The sequence below is a fragment of the Patagioenas fasciata genome, chromosome 1 (genome assembly GCF_037038585.1).
Source record: "Patagioenas fasciata isolate bPatFas1 chromosome 1, bPatFas1.hap1, whole genome shotgun sequence".
Lineage (NCBI taxonomy): Eukaryota > Metazoa > Chordata > Aves > Columbiformes > Columbidae > Patagioenas > Patagioenas fasciata.
The window spans coordinates 64,046,614-64,064,869 of record NC_092520.1 but is presented as its reverse complement, the minus strand read 5'-3'; the positions used below and the strand labels follow the sequence as shown (position 1 = coordinate 64,064,869).

The following is an 18,256-nucleotide window of genomic DNA, read 5'->3' as shown; positions in this document are numbered from 1 at the left end:
GTAGTCTCATTGTAGACTATAGGAAACAGTTTCCAATTAAATCTACAATGTAACTTACTAAAAGAGCATAAAGGAAGCTAAAGAAGCTAAAGGAAAACAAGGTATTCTATTAAGAATACTGTTCAGACACCACTTTCTATCCTTTTATCCTTAAATAAGTAAACATATTTTTACATGCAAAATAAAAAGTTGTGTACTTACGATGTATTTTGTTCCTCGTACTACTGTGTTCCTCCTGAAATTCAGATGCATCTTCATGTTTTTTCCAACACATTTTCAATTTAATATTCCTATCTAATAGCAATGTACACGTTTTTAATTCATGGCCTGAAAAAAGGGAAAATCATCTTCCGTATTTACCTCTTCCCCTCAAACGGTCTTCTCCAGAAGCTCATTCAGTCGAAACACAAAATTTCTTGACGTACAAAGAAAGGACATAGGTGCAATATGCTTGTATTGTCATATAAATACAAAAATCTGTTACTCTGAAATCTTTATAAGAGTAAGTGCAAAATGAATATACAAACAAAGTGCCTATGGATTCTACGTAGCCTCAGCGTGGAAGAGGACGGCACCCGAGCTGCCGCTCTGACCTGCTTTGCGGGGGCTTTCCAGGACACTTCAGCCCGACTGCCTCGATGCACCGTATCGCCTGTGATGGGTTTTCAGAGATAGAAAGTCCCATAATATTGTAATGCCAAATGAAAGAAAATGATGGTATTTCTGTGCACTCAGTCTCTTTTGTAAGAATCTGTAAACACTGCTACCAATTTGGATGGCAAAGCAAATTATTTTCACTTTTAACTCCGTTTCTTTAAATTACCAACATTACAAAAGAAAGGAGAAATAGCTCTGGGTACCCCGTGCAGCAGAACCATAAGGAAATACAGATCTTCTCATGCGCGGCTTACAGGTTTAGTTTGCAAAGAACTTCAGCACTTACCCAACCTTTGCGGGGGGAACAAAGCTCTCCTGGCCAGGTACCAATTCCTGTTGGCTTTGCACCAAACCCCACCCCCTGTTCATGTTTTAGCCTTCTCCAAATTTCCCATTTGTTAGCTTGCTTTTTTAGCTGGCTACATATGCTCTGAAAATTAATGTGACTAAAAGCATGCTTCGTAACAGAACCAAACACTCATTCCATTTTCTGTTCTCTACTGACATTTTATTACTGACTAATATGAAACCATCTCTTATCCATACTAGAATTATTTTAATTATTTGTGAACAAACTTGAAACGGTCTTGAATGTTTATATTTATTGCAAGCAGATTCATGTCTCCTGCTTCTATATTCTACATTAGGATCCAAAATGTGACTGAATATAAACAAGTTACATTTGGTTATCTACAGAAATTAGAGTTAAAAGTAGTACTGAAAAGAAACTTTACAGTAATGTATTCACACACTGACTCTTCAAATCAAATAAATGAAGTGGTATAGGAAAATCTAAACATTAGATTGGAAGGCTGATTTATTTTCAAATAAATGCACCTATAATTGTACAATTAAAAGAAAGCATCAGTATTTGGTGCTGATGACTACAGACGTCTTTAATGTTTAATGCACAGATAACTACCCCCCAGCCCCCACACAGAACCTTTCGCAGATTCTACTTTACATTAGATCGTGAAATGACATTCAAAAAGCAATGTGTACATCACACAGAACTTATGTCAGAGACAAAGCAGATTTAAATTCTGTGAATTTTCATAAGGTAAAAAATTAAAGCTATATGGACAGATTTTTAGATTATTCTTGCAAAGTAGAATCACATACTTTTTCACTTTCATAATACTTTCACAAATTTCCATTAAAGCTTTTAAACAGAGACAGTAGCATGAGCACAACGATCCCACTGGCTTCCAAAAGAAAAGTAGTGCAGTTGCTCAATTCAGCAGTTTTTCCTTTTATATTTGCAAGCCAGTTGGGTCAAGACAAACAGGCTAATGCAAGCAAGAAAGTAAACTGTAAGCTTTTACATTAAGTGGCTGAACAAACAATTATTGTACATGGTAAAACAAAAAAGATCTTTTGCCACAAGCCACTGCAGGAATATATGAACTTCAGTGGCCAGAAAGCTCAAAATACTTTCAAAGTCTTCACATACATTTGGTTAGCGCTTACCAGTTTCAAGACATTTATAGAAGCAGTTATGGAGACACTATGCTGTTAAAGCTGCAACAATTTAAACAAGGCAAGTTAGGAAGTTAGAGATTTTTACACTTTTCCCTGTCCTGTTTGTTTTTTTTTTTTTCTTTAGTACATAAAAATCTGTCTCCTTTCGGTGTCCCCTCCATAATAAAATATTCTAATTCATTGTGGTCTAACTTCTACTTCTTCATCTTTGTATTGTCTGATCCATTTGCAGCAGAACTCCAAGTTAACACCTGCTGCAGTGGACTAGGTCTGCGTGGCAATAGTAAAAGGGACTGAAGCAAAAGCACATCGAGTGAAACTGAGTTGATGTTATGGGTTTTTTTTCATTAAACAGTCAATTTGAACAAACAAACAGTACCAACTTTTAAGGTAAAAGTATTGCTAAATCAAAGCAGAAACTTCCACTTAAATTCAAGCATTCTTTCTCCTCCAGAAAATGAGATGTTGAACTAAAATTTCTCAAGCACTTATAAGGTGTTTCAGCTTGAATAACGTTGAAGGTAATTTCTAAGTGCAAGGCTACATGAAGTTTGCAATGAACTGCTTTGTTAGTAGGCAGAACAGGAATGCAGCATTTTCAAAAACATCAAGCAAAAATCTCCTTATTTAAGGCCAAAAGATGGAACTCGGGAAAGTAAAAACGCAGGAGGCTTTATAGAGTAAAAACCTAGCAGTAAAAATATAGCACTGAAAGTATAGCATTCTAATCACCGCTGTCACAAATACCAACAAAACATTAGTAGTTTGGGTGAGACTGACAGAGGAATAGACCTATATTTCTAATTTGACATTCATTAGAATTTTAACATTCAGCCACAACTCCACTCTAAGCTAAATTTAAGTGGCCAAAACTCATAGGTATAAAAAAAGCCTTCAAAACATATATTTAAAAAAAATAGAAATGGTGTGTTAACAAATGTATGCCTAAAACAGATTTATAAATAGCTACGGTATGAAAAATATTTCAGTGCAAAGGCAATTTTAAGATTTCTAAAAAATACATTACAAATAATTTTTTAACTACACACAAGAAATTTGTCACCGCTACTGCTATAAAATTTATACCCATATTAACTTTTTAAAAATATATACACCAGTGTTTTATGTAGGGGACGGTTCTAACTGACCAACATTCAAGTCTGCAATGGCAAGTATATGTACACACACCCACACCCGTATGTATGTATTTCAAAATGTGACTGCTATAAGGACATTCTTTGAAACTTAAAAGTGCTACATGTTAAATGGTAAGAATACCTTCATCTGTGGTGCTCAGCTTTAGACTTTCTAAAATTCTCTTATCTTTGGTATACTGAAAATTTTACTTTACAATCTCCGCTTGTCCCAGGGCATTTTAATATTTCACTGCTTGTTTAATGTGAAAATCACCCAGAATATTGTGAGGAACATTGCCTAGGAAGTTCTTTTATTAAAAAGTCAATTAGTTAGTGAACTATTTTGCCTCTGTTTTTCTGGTTTTTGTGTTTTTTTTTAATACAAAAAGGGAAATAACTTTTCTCTGCCACCCTAGTCCATTTGAAAGACAACTAACAATGTCTTGGTCAGGTCTTCAAATAAAGGCTGCAGCTCTGACTCCATATATATTGTTTTCACATTGAAAGAAATTTTTAGCTAATGTACTCCCAGAGGTATTTAGTGACTACAGTTATTAACCAGTTCTAACCACCAGGCTGAAAATGCACTGAAATCAGATTGCTCCTTCAGATATTTTTGCACCCCAAAATAAAACACTGGACTAAAGAAACAAGGACACAGCTAATAGTTGAATTAGTGCAAGGTAACATAAACGTAGCAGAGAAAACAGAAGTGCAAGTTGGCTGTCATTCTTAAAGTAATTCAAACAGAATCCTTGCAAACTAGTTCCCCTATCACCACTACGGTTCAACTATTAGTAAACAGCCGTGTGCCACCTCGTGGTTTGCTTGCAGAAGTTACTAGCTGCGTGCTTTCTAATACACCTACCAAGCCGATTAGCCAGTATTTAACCAGAGACACATGCACAAAAATATCAAAATTAAGAGGATGAATTCAGATAGTGAAAAACGCTTATTTGGAAAACCAGCTTTTGTTCTTTTAAGGAAAAAAAATGTGTCAAAAAAAAGCTTAATATATAATAACTTTCTGCTATGTGTATTTTACAGTCACAGGGTGAGGAAGTAGGAACACTGGGTAACCTGCATCTTTGAGAAATTCACAAAAACCTTTTAGGCAAAATGCTTACATTCAGTTTTTGAGTAGATATCAACATTGATGATATTCACCTATTTAACAGCCAACTTGACTTCATGTAGCATGTACACTCTCTACACAGGGGTAGCTTTGCCTATCTTGCTAGGGGGGAAAACTAACTGAAAACCAGACATAGCCCTGATTTGGCCACTTACAAGGAAGTGAACATTAGAGAGTGTTTCTTGAAAGCAGATTTGCACAGAGGAAACACCAGTTTGTTCTACAGAAAGAGCAAAGAAAGAAAAAGGACAGAGGAAAATCAGAAACAGCACTTGTTAAATATGCTTTAGGAGACTTTCATTGGAGATAACTGAGGTCATTGCTTCTGGCTGAAAATTAAAACTGTTGATCTCAAAATGTAGGTCACTGACTGAAACTATACAGTTCAAGTAACAAAGAAAATTACTAAAGATGACAGAAGCAGTAAATGCACAAAAGTCTTGACACAGGATGAAGAGAATTTTTAGTGCTACCGGTCTCACAGTACCAGACTGTGCAGATTGTTCATTGCTCCAGTAGTTCAAAACATAAAAAGAGGCCTATCGGCCTGGAAGGGTTCATACTTCTAGCTCTTGATCCTGTTTGTCTGAACATTACCTCAGACAGCAAAAGCCACGTACAGTTTAATATATTTCTGTGACATGTTTGTTTCCTGAAAAAAGAAATCAACAAAAATACAGTTTTTAAAGGCTTGACTTGGTGTTCTGTCAAACAGACGTTTCCAAACCTGACCCACTGTAGCGGTAGCCTGCCCTGGAACGGCCCTGCTTATTTGAATAGCCAAAGACAGATGGAAGTACTGAATAATCAATGCCTCTCCAGTGCGTAAACATCATTTTTTTAGAATGAGAATTAGACCTTCTTGCTGGGGAATGGCTGCAGTCACTGCTCCTGTATCCTGGGCTTTTCAGACAGGCAAGAGGTGTGAATTCTGAGATGTGCTCCTGACAGTGCCTTGATGCATTCTGTTCAACGGAAAAAAAAAAAGAAAAAAATACCACAAATACACAGTAAATACATTATTTTGGCACTAGAAGTCTACAGTTGTTTTCTTTCATAGAGCAATTGTGCCCTTGGTATAATAATACCTTTCACTAGATCACCACTCTGGCTATTTGTTTCATGTAAAGGTATAACCTCTCATGTCACTGAGCAATCAACCACTTTTCAACATGATTAGTTTTATATTAAGACCTACAGAACCAGGCATGGTTTTACATACAATCTCTAAATCTGATAATGGGCTCTTTAGAAAATAGTTGAGGACACAGTGGACTGCTTTCAAGTTGAATCATTTAAAATCAGGTTTATATTTCATTTTGCAATCTCTCCTGGTACATCCTTTTATCTCTGAACTTTTCTTACAGGGAATTTAAAGACAGAACAGATTCAAGTACTTTCCTCTGTTAGCACAAACTGAGTGTAAAGAATTCCCTGGCTATGGAAGTACAGAGCAAAGTTCCAGAGGTATAATGCACTTACTTCGTACTTCTAAGCAATATCTGATTTTGGACTTTAAGCGCTTAGGTTACATGTAGTATCTACACAGGCAACTTATACTACACATCTCAATACTGTCTTGGTCTAACTGTCCATTAAAATTTATCTGTACAACATGATCACGCCACACCCTGGCAGAATTGGCCAGGTATAAGGTATGGAGTTTATGTGATGGTTAAGATATAAATATATTTAAGCATAACTCAAATCAATGTTAGAAATCACTCTCCCCATTAATACTATATAAGCCAGTTAATCCTCCATTCTTCGTCATCCCCTTCTTCCCTCCCTGTTAATATCCACACAGTATTAAGGAGGACAAAAATCACAAAATAAATATTAATTATATAGCTCATAGGAGTTTCACTGAGATTTTATATTCCAGTTTTAATGTCAATCATAAGCTTGAAACACTACTCTTGCATAACCAAGAGCAATCAGAAAGCTCTCTTACAACAGTTAGTCTTGGAAGAGTCAGCAGGCTGTACCAAATTGCTCACTAACAGTGAGGCCTGGATTCTTTTAAACACACATATAGACCAAATACCAACATTAATACAGAAAAATGTAGATAATCAGGTGACAGATGAGCAGACTCAGAGGAAGTAGTCTTACACTGTGTGGTAACTATTTTTTCTGTTCTTCCAGCTAGAAAGTATTTTAGTTACCATATATATTTCTAAATATAAAATAATCTTTTCTTCTACACAGAGCTCCAAGGCAAGCACCTTCAATCTGCCATGCCTGAAGCTACTCAAGATAGCAGTTATTAAAAGCAAATCAACCCCTTAACTACTTTTGAGCCCTACAGCCCACACCAGCACATTACATTGCATTTGTCCTCTTCACATTTTAGTACTTTGCACTTTCATTTAATTCCTCACATGCTGCTTTTGGGGTCAGGAGAGCATGAAAGGAGTGGAGCAGATAGGGCACCCAGGTGGGAATATACCAGTAAAAACTGTATCTCCTTACTTATGTGTGATCAGTGGCGTGGCAAGGGCATGAAGTAAAGCAGAGAACTTCATTCTGCCGCCCTAATGTTTGGAGAGTATAGGAGCTCAACACCTGTGCTGCTGCCACAGGTATTTGGCAAGACGACTGTGCTCCTCTCTTGACCTGAGGCACCAAAGCAGCGATGCGCTGGTCCATACAGAACATGTTGCTGTGGTACATACTGTCAGACACACACCCCCAGTCTCCTGGCCCAAGGTCCTATTCACAAGTAACTCACTTCCTTTTGTATGCTTATCTTCCTGTTTTACCATCTGCATTTGGTCTATATATGTCTTCAAGAGCATCAGAGATGATGGATAAACTGCTTATGTGTGAGAATTACTTCTGACTTTATGTATTCTATACCATGGTGTAACGTGACTACACTCCACAATAATGACTGCGGTTCTTATAGAGGTCTTACAACACCTACACGTAACACAATGTATTTATAGGACTTTAATATGGGTATATTAATTCATTGTTTTGCCTTTCACAAATAAGTGTCTGAGACAAAAAGATCTTACCTGTGACATGGAATACCTCTTGCAAAAACTAGGTTCTCCAAGTAAAACATAATGATTTTCTATCAATATTGATAAAGTACATCAAAAACTCTGGAGGAAACAGTTGATTTGCAAATAGCACAGTTCACCAATACAAATTAATCCAAACTGGCACCACATACAGTACTGTTACCTAGCTTTGATCTAATTATGGCTCGGAAGCTGAAAGATTTCCTTCAAGAAGTGGCCCATCGCTGTTCGCCAGTGCATTTAGGGCTGTTTTATTTCTCATACACTTCTGCAAGGATGAGGAAAAACAGTGAGACTCTCGCTGCATACAAGAGGGAAACATGAATGAATTGTACCATTTGGTACAAATATAACTATTGTAGCAAGTCCTGTAAGTGTGACAGGTTTTCTGATAGATTTAAAAAGGAAAAGTTATCCAGTGTAAAACAAGGTTTCTATTTCTTGAACCTGACGTTAATCCTTTAAGCCACTCTCAGGATGTTTTTAATTCCATTTCAAATTCTGTTAAAAATACTTAATTAGTCTCAGAAGCACTTTACTGTACCATGACTAAGTACTGTGGGCTGTGTGTCCTGCCCCTCTGGCATGAATGGCAGAGGTCCCCATGATACGATGAGGCCAAATCAACTCCAAGTTAAGGAGCTGCCGTCTCGACTCCATGCTCCCCAGAACAAGGGATACATATGCCAAGGGGAGTGCTACACATGGAGGTGACAGGGCCAGCGCTAACCAAGGCTAACTTACAGCCCAGTCATTACACCGCGGGGAGAGATGGGCAGTTCCCAAGGTAACTTCTCCGGTGAGATTGAAATATTGCAACAGCAAGATCCCTTTCTTTGTTTTACATAGAAGACGAGCCCGACATGTGACAAAGGCAGCAGTTTGCTGGTGATCAGTTTCCTAAAAGCCCAGGCCAGTCCAGCAGCAGCTAAGCCCATTGAGGAACAGGAGAATGATGAATCCCCAGAGAGGCTTCCCCAGACAGAAGTACCACTTTGGCTTTCCTCAAGCACAGCAAAGGGTAGAAATCTCATCACGAGGCTGATGGGCCAATCTTGTGACTGATGTGAAAGGGAAGTAAAAAACCATCAGTCAGAAGCAAAGAGAAAAAGAAAAATATTTCTTAAAAAGGGATGAAAACACAGAAGTTATTTACAGTTCAGCATCAAAACACATGGTATTTTAGCTAGAAAATATTTGGCATTGCTGAAACATTGTCAATCAAAGTGACAATTTAAAAAAAATGAAAATAAGGTAAAGTGACTTTCTATTTTCCATAACAGAGCTGCCAAGCTTCTGCTATTAATGAACGAACAAAGAAAAAGGAAATAGAATAATGCAGATTGGAAATATATGTTTTTAAAGGTAAAGGCTGAAAGAAACCTCACAGCTTTCCCGTTAAAGCACAAAATGCAGCTTGTTTCATTGAGCCAAAGAGTCACTGGGATTACACATGACAGACTTGAACAGATTTTTACTAAAATTACCAAAAGACAACAGATTCCTCCAAAGCTTTTGCAGAATTGATGTTTTAGCCCAAGAAAGACAACAGTTCATAAGTGTGTGCACATATACATATAATTGTGTACATATATATGTGTATACACACATACATATATATATGTGTGTGTATATATATATGTGTGCATATATATATATATACATACATCATTTAAAAGATCTCAAAACCACCAGCATTAGATCTGGAATGTTTATAAACTTCTTGAATGATGATGATGGTAAACAATCACTCACCACACACTGGAGTGACTCTCAAGTAGCTGGAAAAACTCAGAAGCGTAAGAATTGCTTCAAAGACTTTATGCGATCTTATAGCCTGAGGAGAACTAATACAGTAACCTGGGAGGTGGCTGCTAGTCCTATGTTAATCCTGTCAGCTGTTACAGAAGCTCTTTATTGCAAAGAATGTGACATAACTTATGGCAATACAGTAAGTTTAAAAATAATTGGTTAAAAGCTCAGTTCAAGGCAACTCCTAAGGCACTTAGAAGTCAATTTTAGACAGGATTTTCAATAGTGAAAAAAAATTGTGTATATTCCCTGTGACTTATGTAATTACAGTCATTTTTATTGACTACACATTTTTGAAGGGGGAAAGAAAGAGGAGATGTATTTTTTTATCTTAACTAGTTAAGAAATAAAGATACACAATCTGCAATGGAAACCAATGGTCTAAGAGTATTCAGTCAAAAGGAGTTTTCTTAAAGTAGACTGTAGGGAGGCTAATATTTACTAGCATTTCTTCTACTTTTACACTAAACTAAATGTCATATACTTCTGGATCTTGAGCTGATTTCTCTCTGGAAAGAGCAGAGAATGTCATAAAATGGAATATAAGGAAAGCTCAGTTTCAAAACGCACACTGGAAATAACTTATTAATTTAAAAGTTGCATTTTCTTGTATCACGACAGAGTGGATATGTTCATAAATTCCAAACATGGCTTAAGTGGCTTCCAGTAGCACATTTTCTGTATTACGCTAGTAACGTCAGCATAATCAGAATTATCACTTCTTTGTGTGGCAGCTATTCCATTTACTCAGGTAAAATGCAAACTTGACATGCATTCACCTACAGGCAGACCAATGATTAAAATGTGGATCTAAGGATCCAGGATCCTTAAGACAGAAACATTGTATAAAATTCAGTAACAACAGTGACAGAAATGATAGTGATGGACTGTGACAACAATTCACAGAATCCTTGAGATAAACAATAGAAAAAGATAAAAGCTATAGTGAAAAATATTCTTCAAACTATGGCTGATGTGAATCGGAAATGGAGATAATGAGTACAGTAAATAACTTCTGATGACAAACTTTTTGCTGTCCTTTGAATGAAATGGCCAAGCATGCAGAGAGGCAGAAAAAGAGTCACCTTTTGTTCCATTAGAAACTTAGACTGCTCGAAGTCTGAGAAAGCATAAAGATGGTGGACTGCTCAACAGAAAGGCACTGATGTTTAGTCTGATTTCCCCAGAAGATGGTAGGAAGTGACCGTGCACATCATTTATGTTTAAAGCAAGGTAGCAGTTATTTGGACAAAGCGGATTGGAAGACAGGAAGAAACAAAGAGAGGGAAGAAGAAACATAAAGGATATATCTGGTTAAAAGGCAAAGATTTGCTACTAAAAGTTAAGAAAACTAATATTGCCAGTGTTCAGCCCAAAGTCTGCTTTACCATTGACTCATTTTCCAGCACTAACATACAATCTCTATAAGTAATGTGGCAACACCTTTGTTTAGGGCTGTTGTTTGTGAGCTTGTTTCTTTGCATTAGCCCATCCACATTCTCTCTCTTTAGACTTTAATTTAAGCAAGCAGAACTAATATACTGAAAACAACTGCTTCCACAAGTAGCATATATGGCAAAGAGATATCTATTAAAGATATCAAAATATAAAGACCCTAAATGCTGATCTGCCTGGGAATGTTTTTCGGCTGTTCTTTATTCTTTCCTGTCCTCCTGAAGTGGGGCATTTTCACAACTGTACATTCAAGGAGTACAGAACAACAGCAAAGGCTTTTACTTTGCAGATATGGCAGAATAATTTTTTACCTTTGCCAAAGGGGAAATTTTACTTTCCTGGGAAGTAAACTTCCTTTATTCTTTTCCTCTTCATGCAAAGTATCTTCTCAAATAAACATCAAAATGCTAACTAATCCCTACACACACAGCTACTGGTAGCTCAATATTTTAACCTAACAGTAGTGGCTGATGGGCTGAAAAGGGCAATAACATTAAATTTCAGGTTAAACACCTCTACTGTCCTTCACTTTCTAATGCATGTAACATGTAAAAGTTTGCTGGGGTCAAAAGTACAGGTAAAAATTTCTATTTGTCTTGGTTTCTTGGCCCCAGAATACTCCCATGTGTCCCACAGAACCTGACTTCCCTTTCAGCCTCATCAAAGCAAGTACTTAGTTTCTCCTTTTGGGCTTATCAGAAGAGAGGTGACAATAGGTTTTAAAACACTCTTCCCATTGGCAGAGCAAGGTACATTTATGTAGAGATAATGTCTCAAAACAGGTAAAATGTAAGTTAACATGTAAAAGAGGAAAAATTATCATTAGAGTATGAGTAAGTTTCAATACATGTGTTTCTCTAACAGGCACAGCATCAGTACAAAGTAATTTGCTAAGGACGCATTTCTATTGCGCAGATCATGCATATGAATGTTGGCATGAATTTACTACCTATTCTTTACCAACACACTATATATTAATCACATTTAAGTGTATAAATTCTAGATTTATTCAATAACAAACACACATGCAGTTGTAGAGTCCCTTACTATATGATTGCAACTGCTTGTGCAAATCCCTACTTTAAAGGGGATTTCAATAGAATCACATGCTCCCTTCCTACTGGTTTTATTTTGAGTTTAGCTTATTTTAGCTAGTATTCTATTTTAGATAACTACGTTCAGCTTGCATGGTAAATGCTAAACTGACTTGGTATGAAAGATAATTACTTCAGGGGTGTGGGCAGTGCCTCTGAATACTCCACACCGGCAGGAACAACTGCTGTCTAGGCCAAAGAAGTGTCTCCTACCCACGCTCAAGGAGATCCCAGTCCCCTTTTACCCTTCTTATCTTCTCAAATCAGGAAACATTTTGAGTCCTATATCTGTCTCCCATTATCCTCATCAGCTGATTTCCCTGTGGCTGCTGGCAGGGAGGGCACAGGAGTTGCCCCAGGGTTCAGGTAAATGCCACCATGTAAATAATAGATGGCGTCTTTCACCGCACTGCTCAGAAGTGGCTGGTATATAACACAACCAGTGCTATACATCACAGGTGGGGAACCTCTGTTCTAATCCTGTCTCTAAGCTTAAAGAGGTGTAATTATTAGAAGCTTGTGATGCAAAAAACTAATTTCACAATGAAAACCACTTTTACCTGGATTCTTTCTGTTGCTGTAGGCCACAACTGTCTGCATAAGACCTTCTTAAGAACATCTGGAAGAAGGCTGACAGTTATAAGCAGAATTATACCCAGCCACGCAGGACCACTAGACAGCATTTGCATGAACACATAATACATCCTCTGATAATTGAGAAAAGGCCTAGTAGGAAAAAAAATAGAGAGATATTACACTCCAATACACAAAAGACTGACAATGTTAAATATAAAAGTTATTACACGGATGAAATATTTCATGTTCAACTTCCCAGTTTCTGGGATTTCATCCATACCAGTTTTCTCAAAAGGAGATCTAAACATCTACTGACTTGTCTTCCGGGCTGCAGGAAATACCATGCTGTCCTCCTGCCCAAGCTGCTTCTCCTTTGCAAAGATTAATTTACATTCTTATCCAATTTATGCTCTTCCACCTGCTCCTTATCTTGCCTCAGGTATTTTCAACCTTTCTTCTCAGTGTCTCCCCTATTACTTTCCTCCTCTTTCCCATCACATGCTCATTGACCACATCTTTCTACCGACCCCTCAAGCTCACTCCCCAAGCATCTCTGACAGCTCTCTAACCTATTCACCACATTTTATCTGCCCCTACTTTCAATGCTTTCACTTTCATGTTTCCCCGTGTCTCCACGGCAGTTGTCTGGTCATTAAAAGGCTATCACTTTACAGTAATGGGAACCAGAGGCCATGTTTACCGAGAGCCAATATCAACGGACGGTTTGTGGTAACACTGCAGTGTAAAGCCATCCTATCAGTAGGGCAGTGTCCTGCTAGTTTCTTAAATACAATAGAAGTCTTTGCGTTCTAAAAAGGTAACTAAGTTAAAGTACACTGCTGCATGTAAATAGTCACAGCTGTAATACAAAGCAAGATTGGCTGGAAAACATTAGTGGGAAAAATGTCACTTCTGCAATCTGTTTTCATTCTGATGCTGAAGAAACTGAGATCTGATCTTATGGAAGAAAGTGAGGAGACTGAATATCCAAGGAGTTGACAGGTCATTACTCATCTCCAAAGGACACTTTGAAATATAAATCCTTAATCCAAATTAAACGGCACTTTAATTGCCATGTGACAGCCTCTGCTTTCTCTCTGGTCCCACAAAATGTGTTCTTAGGTATACAAAGTAGAACAGTTCCAGCAGAAAAGGTTAGAAAAGATAACCTTGTAACTGGGCATGCTCTACAGATGATAAATGCAAATTCAAGTTCCTGATGGTACTCAGGCACAGCAAGAACTTGAACCTCTTTCAGTTCAATCTCCGTTCCAACAACAACAAAAAATCTTGTTCGGTTTTATACAAATAATCAATTGCTGAGGAAAGGAGGGAATCACAATTTCCTGGCTGCTCTGTAGATGGAGTCTGGTATGTCCAGAATTTTTCTAATTTTCACTATATTTTAATAGGAAAAATCCCACAACATTTTTAGTCAGTTATGTGCAGGAGATACAATACTAATTCTTAAAAAGCTTCATACCAACAGTAGAACAAGTAAGGTGCTCAGACATCTGCAGTAAACCTACTTTGCCAAATCAGGGGGCAAACAATGAGCTCAAACACAGGACACTCCTGGTCATCCATACAACTGCAGTGTGAGTTCCACTCCCTGGCTCTAGTTGAGGCGGCTACAGGTGGTTCCCTCCAAGACAAGCCCATGAAGTGGCTGGGTGTCCAGCCCCATGCTGCATCGACATGGCCAGCCCTGGGACATCTTGCCTCAGACAGCCTCAGGTCCCTCTGAACCAGCCCTTGGGCTGCTTTTGGCTGCCACTACTGAGTTGGTCCCAGTGGCAGCCTGAAGGCTGATATACTTCTCCTCATATTCTTCTGCAAGAATACTTTAGCAGACATTCAGTGAGAGAAGAGCTGAGCATTCTCTAACTACCATTACTGATGTATTTAAAATGCGATTGTTATTGGGAGTTCTGCAATATACGAAATTTAACTTTGCTTGGGACCAAAATGTTACGTTTCTGAAACAACATTTACAATGCAATTTATATTAGGGTTCATACCAAATAATTCCTCCCCAGAGCAGAGAAAAGACAATGTAGAATACCAGTGATCCCCAGATCATGAAGTGATTTATCCACGTCCAATAGTGTGTATCTAGTGCAAGCTGAAAAAAAAAATAAAATAAAAACAAACCAAAACCGAAAAAATGAAACAAAAACCCACAACACAAATGAGATTATATGGTGTTATTACTATCTAGAAGCAACAGGTTAGTCAGAAGATGAAATAAAATTACACCCTTTGAAAAAAGGGAAGGATCTACACAGAATTAGCTAAAAACATGTTTCAATTTTTAGCACAGTTAAGAAGGCACATATAGCAAGATTTGTATGTAAACTAATTTAAAATCTGTATTTAAACTAATTTAAACTAATTGGACAATGCATGGTCATAGAAAGAAACCAATATAATTAGAAAATCAGAAAATAAGCAATTAAAAAACAAGCTCTAAGAAAGTTTCAATGGATAAAATACAGTATAACTTACCTTCAATGTAACTGTGAATACAAGCACAGTAAACACCACTGTTCCAAAGGTCCAGTTTCCAAACATCTACAAGAAATGGTCCAAAGCAGTTAAAAGTAATATTGTCCAATACTTTGTGAATTGTCCAGAATAAACCTCTTAGAGCTACTTATTGCTTTATATCGGGAACCGACACTTAAGCAAACACACTGAAATCTTGCATGGTCTATCCACTCACAAAGTGTGCTCGTTTCTTGCCCTTGTGTGTCCACACCTCAGATTTCATAGAGACATGAAAAAAACCACAGTCAGTGCACTCAACCTAAAGTCAACAGGTATGTTTCTTCACAAAAATCAAGTGAAGTGCTGTTAATGAATCACTGAGATTTATAAACGAACTGCAGTAGTTTCATCAGTCTTCTCAGACATCGTCTTTCCTCTGATCTCCCTTCTCTACTGCCCTTGGTGGCCAAAAAGTACTCGGAGGTTCAACAGAATGGTATACAGATGAGTAAAAGTACAAGAAAGAAAGTGATTGATAACCAAAGTCATGTAAGTATGTAAATGTTCTACATACATTTAAGAAAAAACAACTTTTGAATTGTGGTTGATCTTCTCCTCATCTACATAATGAAACAAAAACACTTCAGCTTTTCAAGTGGGCAGAAATGATCATTCATGCTGATGGAAGGAAGAACTGGTAGTGAATATGGTCACAGAGGATTGCTTGGACTTCAGCAGCTGTGAGATGACCAAGTTTAAGATCCAGAGAAATGTTGGGAAAGCAAGCAACAGAGTTAGGACACCCTATTTTAGGAGAAGAGACTTTTATTCAAGGCATTACACCCATGAAAGAGAAAGGTGCCCAAGAGAGCTGAATGATTTTGAAATAGGAAACTGCTGAGACCTCATGAAGTCTCTTCTGTAGGAGGACATGAAATTTCAGCAGAAGACCCAGCTGACCAAGCAGGACATTTCTTAATGAACAAAAAGGCAAAACGGGAGCATACGGGAGACGACAATATGGGCAGGCAGGAAACATGCATAAAAGCATTTTGGGGGTACAGAGGAATAAAGTCAGACAGACAAAGCCCAGCTTGAACTGCGATTAGTGAGGAGTGTTGAGGGTGATAAAAAGGATATTTACAGGTATCCTTGTTTCAAAGGTAAAATGCAAGCCACTGATGGAGTGGCAAGACAATGTAGTGGAAGGTGTTAAAGGAAATACTGAAGTATTCAATACTCTGGATATTAGTCTTCACAAGCAAAACCTGCTTCTTGCATTTGACAGGAAAGCCTGAGAAGGAAAGAGCAGCCAACAGTATGGGAGCAACAGGATCAGGAGTTGTTAAGGAGGATGAGCAGCAGATGCTATCTAATTTGAATTTAGCAAGGCATCTGACAGTTGACTTGGACAGCATTCTCATTTGGATGATAAGGAAGCAGGGGGTAGGTCATTGGACTATTATTGAGTTGACAACTGGCTGAACCATTGAACTCAAAGTTTAGTGATCACTGTCCTTGATGTTTGTTTGGCTGCTGGTAACCAGTAAACCACACTAGGGACTGATATTGTTAAATCTTTCTGTCAGTGGCCTGGATGGTTACACAGAAAGAAAGCATCCGGAGCAAATTGCCAGGTAATACAGAGAACAGGTGACATAATGAATGGCAGAGTTTCAGTCCAGAGAGGCCTACACTGATTTGAGAAATGGGCTAACAGATATCTTATGAAATTACATAAGAAAAGTGTAAAGTTTTACACCTGTGGAGGAGTAATGCCATACATTGGAACTGACTGCCTGAGCAATTCCCCTGCTGAAAAGGACATTGCAATGGGGTTACATAGCAGACTCCAGGCTGAGTACAAGCCTATGGAGTGCTCTCTCTGTACACAAGGGAAACTGCAAACTGAGCTGTATTGGCAGAAACATGGCCACTGAGGAAAGGTTATTACTCCCATCTACTCAGGTATAGTGAGGTTGAACCTGGAACACCATGCCCAGTTTTGGATCCTTCAGTTCAGGAGGGATGTGAAAAAAATTGGAAAGGATTCAGTGGCAAGCAACCAAAGTGGTGAGCAGTCTACAGCCACTCTGTGAGGAGAGGCTGAAGGACTTTATTTAGTCTGGTACAGGGGAGGTTTAGGAACAACCTTGTAGCTGCTCACAAATATCTGAAGAACAATACAAAGACAAAGAGCTAGAACAGACCTCTCTTCAGCAACAAGAAAAACTCAGCTTTAGTATTATGAGAAATTTTTTCACCATGAAGGCAGAAAAACATTGGAACAAGTTACCCAGGAGGGTTGTGGAATCTCCATTCTCAGAGATATTCAAAACTTGAAAAAGACTACACAAAGCTTTAAGCAACTGCATCAAGCAAGGAGGTGAACTGTATCACCTCCAGGGTCCCTTCCCATTGACATCATTCTGTATGAGGTCAGCCAGTATTAGATGACAGGGGATCCACACGGGCAAGCGATTGCACAAATGTGCTGCCATGGGAACAGCTCTGACTGGAGACCACAGCCAGCCACAAGACAGAAGTCTGTGGGAAACTAGGCTGAGATAATCTGATCAACTGGGAAAGGCAAATAATTTTTAAAAAAATCAACAAATGACTGGCTGAAAGATTCATTATTCTGAGTATTTCATTATTTAAAAATTACTCAGTACGTGACCAAGTGTACAGAACACAAGATGAAGTGCAGAAAGCCTCCAACATTTTGACCTTTTACTTTGATATCTAATATAATACTTTTATAGGGTCATGCCATTGCCACAATATTTTCCATGCCCTAAAAAAAAAAAAAATAAATAAATTAAAAAATCAGTGCAGTTAAAACTGGACAGGAATTCAGGAACTTCAAATTATGCCATTTACTGACTTTCCTCTTGCAGTTAAATTTTACAATACTAATATCTGGCATGTCTCAGAAAGCCTAGTGTCAGTCTAAGTTTCTGAATATTGAACAGCTGTGTTTGTATTTCCAATAAAGGCTTTTAGATTCAGTCAAAAAAACTGAAACAACATTCCTCTGTCTCTGTCAAGATACATAGAAAAGCATTGGGCTGCAACCAAACCCTTCCCCTAGTCATCGTTTTCGCTTAGAAAATGACATCATAGCACACAGACACCAGACTCCATAAGGCTGCTCAATTTCATAGAATGTCCTGAGTTGGAAGGGACCCACAAGGATCATTGAGTTCAACTCCTGCCCTGCACAGGTCAACCCCAAAATTCACACCATGTGTCTGAGGATGTTGTTGCTTCTTGAATACTGTCAGGCATGTTAACATCTAGTTTATTTACAAATTTTTTTTTATGCTCTGCTCCCAGTCTATCCAAGACTTCCCTTCTTACTTCTGCAACTCTGTGTGTTTTATC

General features: G+C 38.0%; 1 protein-coding gene across 6 annotated transcripts in view; it reads right to left on the bottom strand.

The window, feature by feature from the left end:
* Positions 1 to 1,193: 1,193 nt before the first annotated feature.
* The window catches only part of ATP11A (ATPase phospholipid transporting 11A), a 131,027-nt gene continuing 113,964 nt past the window's right edge, over positions 1,194 to 18,256 (bottom strand). For 2 of the 6 annotated variants that reach the window (XM_071807556.1, XM_065829630.2), the window contains 5 exons: positions 14,888 to 14,953; positions 14,401 to 14,504; positions 12,364 to 12,529; positions 7,606 to 7,710; positions 5,242 to 5,375 (listed from right to left, as the gene is read on the bottom strand). In XM_071807556.1, the coding sequence (XP_071663657.1) occupies positions 7,621 to 7,710; positions 12,364 to 12,529; positions 14,401 to 14,504; positions 14,888 to 14,953 (426 nt within the window). In that variant the 3' untranslated portion in view covers positions 5,242 to 5,375; positions 7,606 to 7,620. Of the gene's footprint in view, positions 5,376 to 7,605; positions 7,711 to 10,339; positions 10,429 to 12,363; positions 12,530 to 14,400; positions 14,505 to 14,887; positions 14,954 to 18,256 lie in introns of all 6 variants that reach the window. The other 4 variants (XM_071807560.1, XM_065829631.2, XM_071807548.1 and 1 more) reach the window with 2 other exon arrangements.